Raw genomic sequence first — 12,873 nt, 5'->3', positions numbered from 1 at the left:
GTACTCAATAGAGTAGTCAGGAAAATTGAGTATTGACCCCCATAGTAAGTGTTGTGCATACTTGATAACAATTCTGTGAACTTGGGATGCTGCTGATAGCTTCTTTCTGCACTCCCCCAACCCTGATCTAGACTTTCCCCTTTTCTGTCTTTCTCTATGCACATGGAGGGCAAAGGGATTCCTTTCACCTGACATCTGTTGGTGTAATGTGAGGCACTTGCAAGAGATGGAAAGATGGGCTTCCTCAGCTTTGTTCCTCTTCCCAGGAACTCAGTGCTTTCTAGGGTTTTCCCTCTCTCTCTCTCTCTCTCTCTCTCTCTCTCTCTCTCTCTCCACTCCATTCTGGTAGCTACTCCCTTGCCCTGTTCTTTCACATAAAGGGATTTTATTATCTTTCTTTTTGACCAAGACTGACTTCGAGTAACTATTTTATTTTATCTTATTTACTATGGGTTAGAGACTGAGATAAACTGAGAGGGGAGGAAGAGACAGACAGATAGATACCTCCAGCCCTGCTTCACCACTCGTGAAGCTTCCCCCCTGCAGCTGGGGACTAGGGGCTTTGGACCAGGATCCTAGTGTACTATAATGTGTGCGTCACCATCTGGCCTGGTAATGATTTCTACTATTGCCTTTTATTTCTCTAATAATTAACCCAAATTTGTAAATAGTAAGATCTCTCAATGTATGTAAAGTGCCATTTATTTCCATAGAGCATTGGTACAGGTATGATTTCCCCAGTATCATGGTAATAGTGAGATACATACCTAGAAGCAAAAAACTCTACTACCCAAAATAGGTATATTTTTCCATTTTAATGGGTAATACAGAGAGAAATTGAGAGAGGAGGAGGGAGGAAAAAGAGTAACACAAAAAGACCTGCTTCTCTACTTGTGAAGCATCCCCCCTGCAAGTGGCAAGTGGGGGCTTGAACCCAGATCATTGCTGTGAGTGCTTGCACTTCAGACTCTGTGCACTTAGCTGGGTGTGCCACCACCCAGCCTTTTTATTTTTCTCTATATGGCTTTATTCTTACTTTCAGATTTAAATGAGAATGAAACAAAAAAATTAGTTAGTATCTGGACATTGAGTTTCTCATGGAGTCACAAATGTCTCCATAGACATGATCATAGGGTCTGTTCAGTGATGAAGGCAAAATCTATGAAATAGATGATGAAACAGGGCTGCAGATGTGTCTCTCTGTCTCTGGCCCTCTCTTTCTCTCCCCCCTCAATTTTGACTGTCTCTATCCAATAAATTAAGACATTTTTCTTTTCTTTTATTTATTTATTTATTCCCTTTTGTTGCCTTTGTTCTTTTACTGTTGTAGTTATTATTGTTGTTGTTGTTGAATAGGACAGAGAGAAATGGAGAGAGGAGGGAAGACAGAGAGGGAGAGAGAAAGACAGACACTTGCAGACCTGCTTCACCATCTGTGAAGCGACTCTCCTGCAGGTGGGGAGCCGGGGGCTCGAACCGGGATCCTTACGCCAGTCCTTGCGCTTTGCGCCATGTGCGCTTAACCCACTGCGCTACCGCCCGACTCCCAAGACAATATTTTTTAAGTTGAGGTTGCAAATTAGGAATCTGTCAGGTATCCCATATTAAGGAGAGAACATCAGCTGAAATAAGGTTCTTTTACTCTATGACAAACACAACTGAAATCCCCCTTCATGAATCACTATGTTTAATTTTCGATGAGGTCACTTGCATTTTAAATATAGACCATGATGGGGAAAGGAAATCAGAAACTGAAGAAGCCCTTAAACCCACCTCTTCCCTTTGTTGGCAAGCTGGAGTTAGTTAGCTCATTGTACTCCAAATTGGAAAGTCAGAAACATTGAAAACTTGTCTTTGTCTAAGTTTCTCCAAAGGTAAAATGGACTGGTCAGTGTCTTACCCTGTCCTAGCAGGCATCAAGCAGTCTTGAATGGAGCCTGGCCCAGGAACTTTGAGAAGCTAGGCTGAAAATGCATTGTTTGAGAAGTCAGAGTGGCCCCCTGTGAGGTGATGGTTATGATCAATCTGTTGATTTCTTCCACCCCAACAGGAGTCTCTCCTCTTGCTGCAGCCCTGGGCAGAGGAGTGGTATTCTCCACAGAAATGCCTTCAGAAGGACGCCCCCCTCACCCAGGAGTAGACTGAGTGGAATTGTGGGACCAGCCTATCAGCAACTTGAGGAAACAAGGATCCCAGACCAAGATACAATCCCTTGCCAAGGGTAGGTGCTCAAAACAGTGGGATATCTGGACTGTGGCATTACTGCTAAAGCTTTGAATTGAGCTAGTCTGTCCTTTGATATTTCTCATTGGTTTCATCATTCATTGGTTCTGCACTTTTCTTCCATAAAAGACCAACAAACTGAAGTGTCTTGGTATAGGGGAAATAGATATTAGGCCAGTGTTTGTGGGGAGGAGAATATATTATATCATGGAGAAAGAAAATGTCTAGCTGTCTTGGCACTAAGTTATATCATTGCTACACCAAGTAGCAATTTGTCTTTGGTTTAAAAGATTTAGAGTTTACTGTGGAGGACAAAAGTCCTTCTTCATCCTTACATTTGAGAAGTCAGTTAAATTTCTAATCAATGCAGTGAATCTGTAGCATATATGATGTTATGTCATGTAAATGATATACACATTATATATTAAATGGTGCAATATATGTATTATATTATAATTTATAATATATGTAGATTTTACAGAATCATATATGTTACATGTTCTCACCATGCATTCTTGACTACATCCCTGTCATACTGGAAACATATTATCAAAATACATCTTGCCAAAATCAGGTATTCAGGCTTATTCATATGAATAGAAAGCAAAGTGTCAGGGCTGGGGTGGGAGGTAAATAGCATAATATACAAAGACACTCTCATGCCTGAGGCTTCAGAGGCCCAGGCTCAATCCCCTATACCGCTACAAGCCAGATCAGAGCAGTGCTCTGGGATAATTAATTAATTTAAAAAAAAACAAAGCTAAATGTCCACTTGTTCTTGCAGTGCAAGTGTATCCCTTCCTCAGCATGGACACAAACGTGACTCATGATATGATGAGTCTAGGGAGATTTTTTTCTTATGGGGGGATTAATGGTCTGCAGTCAACAATACAATACAGTAGTTGGTTCATGTGTCATATTCCTCAGTTTTCCACATAACTCTATAACCCTCACCTAGGTCCTCCTCTACCATCATGTTCCAGGACAGGAACACCACCCCCTGCCCCAGAGTGCCTGACTTTGGTGCAACACACTAACTCCAGTCCAAGTTCTGCTTTGTGTTCTGAATATAGGAGGAATTTAAGTCACTATTTACCTGAACTTTTCCATTGAATGTGGTAGAATTTATTTAAATCATCTGGAATTCAGATCTTATATTTTCCCATAATTATTGTGTAAATTTGAGAAAAATGTATTCAGATGAGCTTAGATTTTTCTCATCTGGGAGTCAGGAAGTATCACAGTGGGTTAAGTGCATGTGGCACAAAGCACAAGGACCAGGAGAAGGATTCCAGTTCCACCCCCGGCTCCCCACCTGCAGGGGAATTCCTTCACAAGCTGTGAAGCAAGTCTGCAGGTTTCTATCTTTCTCTCCCCCATCTTTCCCTCCTCTCTCAATTTCTTTCTGTCCTATCCAACAACAACATCAATAAAAACAACAACAATAGCTACAACAATAAAAAGCAAGGGCAACAAAAGGGAATAAGTAAATATAAAAAAAGAAAAATATTTTTCTTGTCTATACATTGAGTAGTATAAGACATTTTTTCCTGTGGTTTTCAGGGCAGTTTTTTTTTAATTACTAGTGCAAAGAGCAAAGAAATAGTCATGGAATTTATTGTCATAGGAATGACAGTTTTAGCTTTTTTTTTTTAATTTCTTTATTGAGGGGATCAGTGGTTTATAGTCAACAGTAAAATACAATAGTTTGTATGTGTGTAACATTTCTCTGTCTTCCACATAACAATTTAGCCACCATTAAGTCTTCTTCTGCTTAGTGTTAATTTTAAGAGTCATATAATCAAGGGTCTACTCTAGAAATTTTAGGAACCTGTCCCCCCTCAAGTGAGGCTATTGGTTGTTGCTGCACCTAGTTCCTATCTCTCTGGATGAACCAGGCTGTGTGGTTATGTGGACTTTGGCTAGATGATTTTTTTCCCCAGAATGTATCAAGCTTGAAGGACAAATCAGGTAGGGGATATCATGTATCATGTACACCTCTCCTCCGTTTCTCTCTCGCTCTCTTTCTCTCTCTCTCTCAGCTATATGCAGCAGCACTCTGTCTGATCAAGCTCAGCAGCAGATTTTTTTTTTGGAAGACAATAAGATAGGAAATAAACAGCTGGAGGCTGGGATGTAAGATTTTGAAGTAATTCCAAATGGACTATAAGATGTATTTAGCATAGATATAGGGTGACAGTTAAAAAATTCAATAGAACAGCCAGGTTGTTCAAATTGTGTCATGCAAGTCAAGAACAGTTAGCTTTTCCCTTTGTCATGTATCTGGAAAAAGAAGCTTGCACCTAGCCTATAATTATGATTTACAGTTCTTTAAAAAAAAAATCACCAGTAATGTCATATATATATATGTGTGTGTGTGTATACATATATATACATATATATAAATATATATGTGTGTATACATATATATAAATATATATATATGGAGAGAGTGAAAAAGGTGAGTAATAAAATCAAGTTCAAAGATTCTAGGAGGAACAAGAACCCAGCCGATGCCATCTTTGATTCTGTTGGGCACTATTATTGTGATCCTTTCCTGCATTCCAGGTATAGGATGTCCTCCATCTATCTGACAGAGTCTTGATTAAACCACATATTGAGAGACCTTCAGGGGTTCATACATTCCCATTGTATGTTCAGGCACACCTTTATCTTCTACCTCCTTGGAGACATATTGATTGTCTGCATGGGGGTGTTTGTGTTTTGATGCAGTCATCACTGGGTTTGGAATATTCTCTGCAGCTGTTTGGCCAATATATATTTCCCATAGTGTGATAAGTACCTAATGTTGCTAAGTGGTTAATAGAAGTCTAAGTCACTGTGTGCTCAGCATAATGAATCTCAGGGAGCAATCTCATTCTCAGTTTTTGAACACAGTTATTTCCCACTCCTAGGAGACAGACTGTCTCTGTGTATTGGAAATGGACTTGGTAATATAATTTCACAGTTAAAGACCCTCTTCAAATCTGGCCTTGGCCTGGAGGGGGAGTGAATGAATTTGCAAGAAGTCATCAACCATTTGCTGCTTGTTTAGAGCAATGTCTGCTATTTACACTCACTGTGTTTGTGACTTCGTTTCATGACACTAACTTCAGCACAGCTGGAACCCAGCACCTATCTTAGTGAAGCCCAGGGGAGGAGATAACTAGAAAGGAGAGTCCTGGAGCTGGGTGTTGGCATACATGGTTAAGTGCATGTATCACCATGCATAAGGACCCTTCCCCACGTGCAGGGGGAAAGCTTCACAAATGGTGAAACAGTGCTGCAGATGTCTCTCTGTCTCTCTCTCCCTCTCTGTCTCCCCCTTCCTCTCAATTTCTGGCTGTCTCTATCCAGTAAATAAATAAAGACAATAAATTTTTTTTTAAATCCTTGGGAGTCTTTCTCCTGATCAGTGGTGACCATGACAATAGGTCTTTGTCATGTCAGGTCATAGAACTTTGAACCCACTAATTTAAGGTGAATAAAATAAATAGCTTATGATAGATGGAAATGGGTAAAATCACACATTGTAAATTGCCATCCTTGAGGTAGGTGACATTCAAAATATAATGAGTACCTTCCTCACTTTACATACTTCTGCTATTTGGGAATCTTATAGCTGCACATTAAGAACAGCCTGGTTGAAATGACTTAATTGCCATATCCTGTGTAGAAAGAGCAATAATAATATACTGGTCTTTCTAGCTATGTTGACAACTAAATATTTCTTTTTATGTGTTTACTTTTAAAATTTCTTTATTGAGTGGATTAATGGTTTATAGTTGACAGTAAAGTACAATAGTTTGTACATGCATAACATTTCCCAGTTTTCCACATAACAATACAACCCCCACTAGATCCTCTGCTATTGTGTTCTGAACTCTCTCCCCAACCCCAGAGTCTTTTACTTTGGTGCAATACACCAGATACATGTTCTGCTTAGTGTTTTCCCTTCTGATCTTGTTTTTCAACTTTTGTCTATGAGTGAGATCATCTCATATTCATCCTTCTGTTTCTGACTTATCTCACTGAACATGATTCTTTCAAGCTCCAACCAAGATGAGGTGAAAGTTCTTCATTTTTAAAAGGTTGCATAATTCACTTATACAGGAAATACACTTGCTATTCCTTTGTTGAAAAGAAGGGTCATCCAAATTGTGACTTCACTGTCAACCAATTCCAAGTCTACACATCAAACATATGAAAGCACTCTTGAGTCTCAAGGGACAAAGAGCTCTAAATGTCTTCTGATCTATCACATCCAGTAATCCAGATCTTACTTATATTTCTTAAAGGTAATATTTTGGTACAAATAAAATGCCATTGTTATTCATGAAGCCATCATATCCTCAGAACTATCTATGACAGAATGGTGCTCTGGTCTCTCCCTCTCACCCATAGATAAATAAATGAAACTTTGAAAATTAAAAATAAAGAAAGGAAGGAAGGAAGAAAGAAGGAAAATAAAAAGAAAAAAGACACCAGTGCAGGAACAATTGTAGGGAAAGGGTCTGTTTGAACAGTGCAGACTCATCAACTCAATGAATAACCATAGTCATTTTCTAAGGTACATGAACATTTTATTCCTGAGAATATTTAAATGGGGGTGCTATCTGTTCAAAACTGTGAGTGAAAATAAAATCTGATATAAAACAAAAATCACATTTTCTGTGTCGGGCTAGCATCACGGGTGGGAAAGATGACCCAGGAACTAAGCTCGTGGCGATAGCAATACAAATCTTTAACGAAATACAAATCTTTATTCATGTGGGAACCCCAGAGTCCAACCGTGAGTGCAATGGGTTAAGACCCATGGAGCCAGCTGCAATGGCCGGCACCAGCCTCCCAGTCTGCACCTCTGACCTCCTCTAGGTCAGGACTCTACGAGAGAGAAACCAGAATTGGAAGTGGCTTTTATACCATAAGTTAGAGGGGCTGGAAATGGTAGGGGCTTCCCTGGCAACTGCTGGCAGGGATTCAGTTGACAGGAATTAGCAATACCCTGTGGATTTAGGAGGGAGACCTTTAATCATTTATAAGACAAAGCAGAAGATTGGTATGTAGATAAATGGGCAGGCCATACTAGCATGGAAATAGGGTGGTTTGTGGGCCCTGCCAAGCTCAACCACATCTGCACAATTTCCCAACATTCTGGAAAGTTTCAATTGTTGAAATTACATCTTCATGCAACAGTATCATTGTAGATTTCAGTTATTACCAGAGTATGTGTCCAGATGTGGCTTGTGGAGTGGCGCAAAGTCTTTGACTCTCACTGATGTAAAGTAGAAGACTGAATAAATTTTGGTGTGGAATTGTGACTGATTGTTTCTTTTTTAAAATATTTTATTTTACTCCAATAAAAGAGTGAAAGATAGAGAGAGAGGGAAAGAGACACAGAAATAGTGACCCCTGCTGAGCTCTGGCTGATGGTGGCTCTGGGAATTGAACCTGGGACCACAAAGCCTCATGGAAGAAAGTTTTTTGCAGAAATGTGATGCTGTCGCCTCAGCCCTGCCTCTGATTATTTCTTAATTTTGCCACATTGCTGAGTTGCTAGGGCAGCATTACCCAACTTTTCTATAGACAGTGTTTAGATCCAGGTATAAGAATTTATGCTGATCACTAACTTATTTCCACTTATCAAATTTTACCCACTGACATATTCTGATGATAGTTATGTGGAATATAATTTGCTCCTAATTATATTTATTGGCTCTCTGCCATTGGTGAATCTGACGGCAAACATTCTGCATCTTCATCCATATTCATGTTGCTCACAAAATGAGGCTGAGAATACAGTTTTTCCTCATTCTTCTTGTTGATGTGTATTTATTCATCCAAACCTCTGAGCTCAAATTTTCCCATAAACAACACTGCCCCACCCCCCACCCCCACCCTGCCAAATGGTCATGTATATAGATACGTGGTTTTCACAGGTAAAGATGAGATATCCGAAGATGTTTCCTAGAGCTTTGATGGTAAAATTAAATTAAGACAACTCAGGCAAAGTGTTTTCCACATCACATACAAACAGTATAAATCTTGACAAGCCATTGACTACCTCTTCAACCAGTTTATTTACCCAAATGTAATGTAATCAAAAAGAAACCACCATTTTTTTTAAATAAAAACTGAAGATTTTTAGAAGTGATGTTTTTTAACAAGCACTGTGGAAAACAATAGCTGTTGTTATTATATTTAAATAGATATTAACTGAGATACAAGGTACATATTAACCTTATTTACTCTTGTATTCATGTAAGTTGTACAATCAAGATCAACCAGAGAGGATAGGACTATGATAACCCTGGGTTTTTCATCATCTTTTCTCACTGTCTGGTGCAAATACAAACCTCTAAAATTTCTCTGATTGTGTTCTAACAATAGAGACATTTATTTATTATTCAATATACTTCCTTGCAATTGTTCTTTACAAATGTAGAGCTGACTTTATTTAAATTACAATGTTAGACAAGGGATGTGTTTCATGATATAGAGAGGAGATATGTTTAGATCTTCATGCTTTTTGTTAACACTTGAAGGTAAATAACAAACATGGGAGGGCTGGTACTGGTGCACCCAGTTAAGCACACACATTACAGTGTGCAAGGACCCAGCTTCAAGCCCCTCATCCTCAGCTGCAGGTGGAAAGCTTCATGAGTGGTAAAGCAGGGCTTCAGTTCTCTCTCTCTCTCTCTCCCCTTCTCTATCTCCCTCTATCTCCTTCCCTCCCTCTCCCTCTAGCTCTCTCTCTCATTCTCCCTCTCTAATTCCCCTTCCCCTCTCAATTCAGAGGATTTAGTTGGACTGTAGTTACAAGAATAAAAATGAATAAATAAAATATTTTTAAAATAACAAAGACAAAAGACCTCTAGTCAAGTCCCTGTACTGAATTTCTATGAATCTATACTATACCTGTTTCATTTTATGTCACTAGAAAGTTCAAAGAAGGGGCCAGCCGATGGCCACCTGGTTGAGCACATGTTATAATGCACAAGGACCTGGGTTAAAGTCCCCACTCCCCACCTGCAGAGGGAAAGCTTCACCAGTGGTGAAGCAGGGCTGCAGGTATATCTTTGTCTCTTTCCCTCTCAGTTCTCCCCTCAGCTTCTCTGTTCCTATCTGATAAAAAAAAAAATAAAAATATTTTTAAATAACAAAGATAAAAGGCCTTTATTCAAGTCTCTGTATTTAATTTCTATGAATGCATAGTTTACTTGCTTAATTTTCATATCACTGGAAGTCTCAAAGACACAGGATAATTTAATAGCATTGAATATGCAGATTGGGGTGGGGCCTACTAGATTCTGGAATATTCAATGAGGTGGAATGACCCTTAACTATTGCAATACATCAGTAACTACTGTACTTGACTCCAGAAAACATGTAAAGAGTGTTGCTCGCTTAGTAGAGATCCTAGGATAACACTTGCCATTCAAGCCTGGGTAGACAGAGGGATTCCGCACCTGGTCTTCCTACCCCTAGGTTCCACAGTTTGACAGTGAGGCAGCTCCTACAGAGAGAGCGGACAGTAGACAATCTGATTTGATTCCCTTGAAATGGTGTGAAGCACAAACATCTTGGGCTCCTTAACTGTGTCTAACTAGAGGGACCACAAGAAGTCTACTTAAAGAAAATCAGGGCTGAGAGGGTGGTCAGGTTGATGGAGTAATGCCAGAATGGGTTTCCTGTTTGTCACTATGGAAAGGCCACGCTTACCTGCTCAACCCCCATTTACTTTGTATTCTAGGATAGAGGTCAGGAAGACTATATCCCACCTGCCTATACAGCTGTGGTGTGTTGAAAGATCCCTGGACTTAAAGTAAGAAGATCTGGGTTTGAGTCTCAGTCTGTCACTTATTTTTCTGTGTGACCTTGGGCAAGTCACTTCACCTCTCTGAGCTTCAGTTTACTTCTCTGTTTAACTGGGAGTATATTCTCCGTCTCATGGGGTTACTGTGAGAATCAGTGAGATGGTGCATGTGAAAGTGCGTTGTGGACTGATTATGGAAGCAAGGTGGAAAACGGAATAGATGACACTTTCTTTCTTTTTCAGGTACTCATCCAATGGTTTCAGACCCCAACAAAATGCATCCATAAATATGCAACTGCCTTCAAGAGAGACAAACTCCTATTTTAATAGCTTTGATCAGAAAGACCTGGGGGGGTATTCCTCCACGAGGGCCAGTTCTGTGCCCATCATCCCTTCCATGGGGCTTGAGGACACCTGCATGCAAGTGCCAGGCATTTCTGAAGTCAAGAGCATCAAATGGTGCAAGAACTCCTACTCTGCTGATATTGTCAATGTGAGTATTCCAGTCAGTGACTGTCTTGTAGCAGAACAACAAGAAGTGAAAATACTGCTAGAAACAGTCCAGGAGCAGATTCGAATTCTGACAGATGCCAGGCGGTCCGAAGACTACGAACTGGCCAGCATAGAAACTGAGGACAGTGCCAGTGAAAACACAGCCTTTCTCCCCCTAAGTCCCACGGCTAAATCAGAACGAGAGGCACAATTTGTCTTAAGAAACGAAACGCAGAGAGACTCCACATTGACCAAGTGACTTGAGATGTAGGAATCTGTGAATTCTAGGCTTTGCCCAACCGGATGGAGAGGAAACTAAATACAAATTATTTATATGCATTAATTTAAGAGCATCTACTTAGAAGAAACCAAATAGTCTTATCGCCCTCATATCATAGTGTTTTTTAACAAAATATTTTTTTAAAAGGGAAAGAAGTGTTTCAAGAGGGACAAAGCTTTACCACTAAAGCTTTTGATTAGAATTCTGAATACAGTTTAGTGAGTCCCGACCTCATCCTCTTTGGCTCTTATCAGACATTGGAAATTTAGGCCCCCAACTCCACAGCACTAGTGTTTTCACTAAAAATAAATAAATAGATGCTAGTGGTTACCCAGTTTCCAAGGATGAGCTATATACCCTGAAGGTGGAGGTAGCAATGAGCAGTCAGTTCCAACCCCTAAATCAATTCACTTGATAGCCTCACCACAGGTTGTGTTATGTCTACAACCTCTTTTCTATTTGCTGTTTGTTTGTTTGTTTGTTTAAGAATAGCACAAAAGGTCTGGAAGAAAGAGGAAGATAGGATGTGGAGAAAGTAGGGAGGTACCTTACCATTACTTTCTTTCATGTGCCTTCTTCTGAAATCTGAAGGCACAGACATTCAGAGGGAGATCCCAAATGATGATAGTGAAAGAGACTATGAAAATTATAGTGTCATGCCACTAGATTCATGTTAATAGAAATGACTTTCTTTGAGACTGCCCAGGGGCTCCCAAGGGGTATTTCTCCATGGGTGTGTGCCTGGTGTGTGTGTATGTGTGTGTGTTGGCAAATATGTGAGTACTTACAAGAGTGTGTGTGCATTTGCTCACTAGAGCTCTGGTATGCTGTATGCACGTGTATTGTGTGTGTGTGTGTGTGTGTGTGTGTGTGTGTGTGCATGTGCGTGTGCGTACTAAGCTTGCTAAAAGTTGTTTCAAGACAAAAGGGAATCTAATATTCAGAAATTTTTTTTAAAATCCCCCTTAGGTCTTTCCATGTACATCATTTTCATTAATTTTGAAGTTCAGTTAATAAGTTCTAAAATCAAGATCACTTGCATGGCGGAAGTCCAATAAAACTCTTGATAATGTCTATTTTCCAGTGTGAGTCCCTTTGAGAAGAATAGCAAACAGATGACCTGTTAGTGCTATCCATACCCCATGGCAAGTTGAGGATGTTTATTTTGAATCATACCGAGTGGTATTATTTACACAAGCCGGTTCTCCAACTATTTAAAAGCTGTCATTTGCCTTCTCACCCTCCTCACAACCATGTATTTGGTAATGAGTCTACTTTGTGTGGACCCAGACATTGGCTTCTGTGGTTAATATGAAAAAAGTAAATTGTTGAGCTCACAAAGCCCAGACAATTCAGATCACAGGAAGTCCTCCCCAAAGTACAGTACTGTGTTGTATGTTCATTTGGAATAAAGCAATATTTTTACCACTACTCAAGTGAACTGAAACTACTCCTGAAAATTTGTCTGTTTCATTTACCCTTACTTTCCTGGGGCATTTAAGAAATTAGTGTTCACTTAAGAAGTCTTTTTCCAGTTATTGGTGGTGTTGAGTTCTTTTGTTCACACTGTTTTAAATAAAAAGGCACAGTCTTTGAAAGTGCATAAAAGATTTTTTGACTGCAAATTGGGGAGATGTTGCTTATAATTTCCTTATAGAAGTTTCACATTCCATTGACAGATAATTTATTAAACTGTTATTTCATATATGGAACTCCATTTAAGGATGTCTCTGTTGAAAGTACATTGTTCGTTAAGAACACCTTTTCATAATATTGCCATGGAGAGCAACAAGAGAATGTTGTGTCCTTATCAACAGAGTTTAGTGGAAATTCAAGACTTCAAAGGATTTAAAAAACTTTTTGGTATAAATTAATTTTATAATTAACAAAAGATTTTGTATATTCATTAGTTGTCCTGTTATAGTTCTGTTGTATTGAATTATAGAGACAATATAGACTCTTAAGATACTGTTTTAATTTTATAATGTATAAGCATTCTCAGTTCTCATTAAAAAAATGTGTCCTTGGGAATCTTTTAAAATGGTGGTCTTAGTAAGTAGAC

At 39.3% G+C, this 12,873-nt stretch overlaps 1 protein-coding gene across 5 annotated transcripts in view; it reads left to right on the top strand.

Annotated features, from left to right (window-relative positions):
- NRG3 (neuregulin 3) overlaps nucleotides 1-11,273 on the top strand; it is a 1,315,406-nt gene extending 1,304,133 nt beyond the window's left edge. For 3 of the 5 annotated variants that reach the window (XM_060193701.1, XM_060193691.1, XM_060193686.1), the window contains 3 exons: nucleotides 2,051-2,221; nucleotides 9,977-10,048; nucleotides 10,283-11,273. In XM_060193701.1, the coding sequence (XP_060049684.1) occupies nucleotides 2,051-2,221; nucleotides 9,977-10,048; nucleotides 10,283-10,790 (751 nt within the window). In that variant the 3' untranslated portion in view covers nucleotides 10,791-11,273. The remainder of the gene's footprint in view (nucleotides 1-2,050; nucleotides 2,222-9,976; nucleotides 10,049-10,282) is intronic. The other 2 variants (XM_060193719.1, XM_007524606.3) reach the window with 1 other exon arrangement.
- Nucleotides 11,274-12,873: the final 1,600 nt, after the last annotated feature.

The sequence above is a fragment of the Erinaceus europaeus genome, chromosome 1, assembly GCF_950295315.1.
Source record: "Erinaceus europaeus chromosome 1, mEriEur2.1, whole genome shotgun sequence".
Taxonomy (NCBI): Eukaryota; Metazoa; Chordata; class Mammalia; order Eulipotyphla; family Erinaceidae; genus Erinaceus; species Erinaceus europaeus.
Note: the sequence above shows the minus strand (reverse complement) of the source record. Positions and strands in the feature narration are given on the sequence as shown.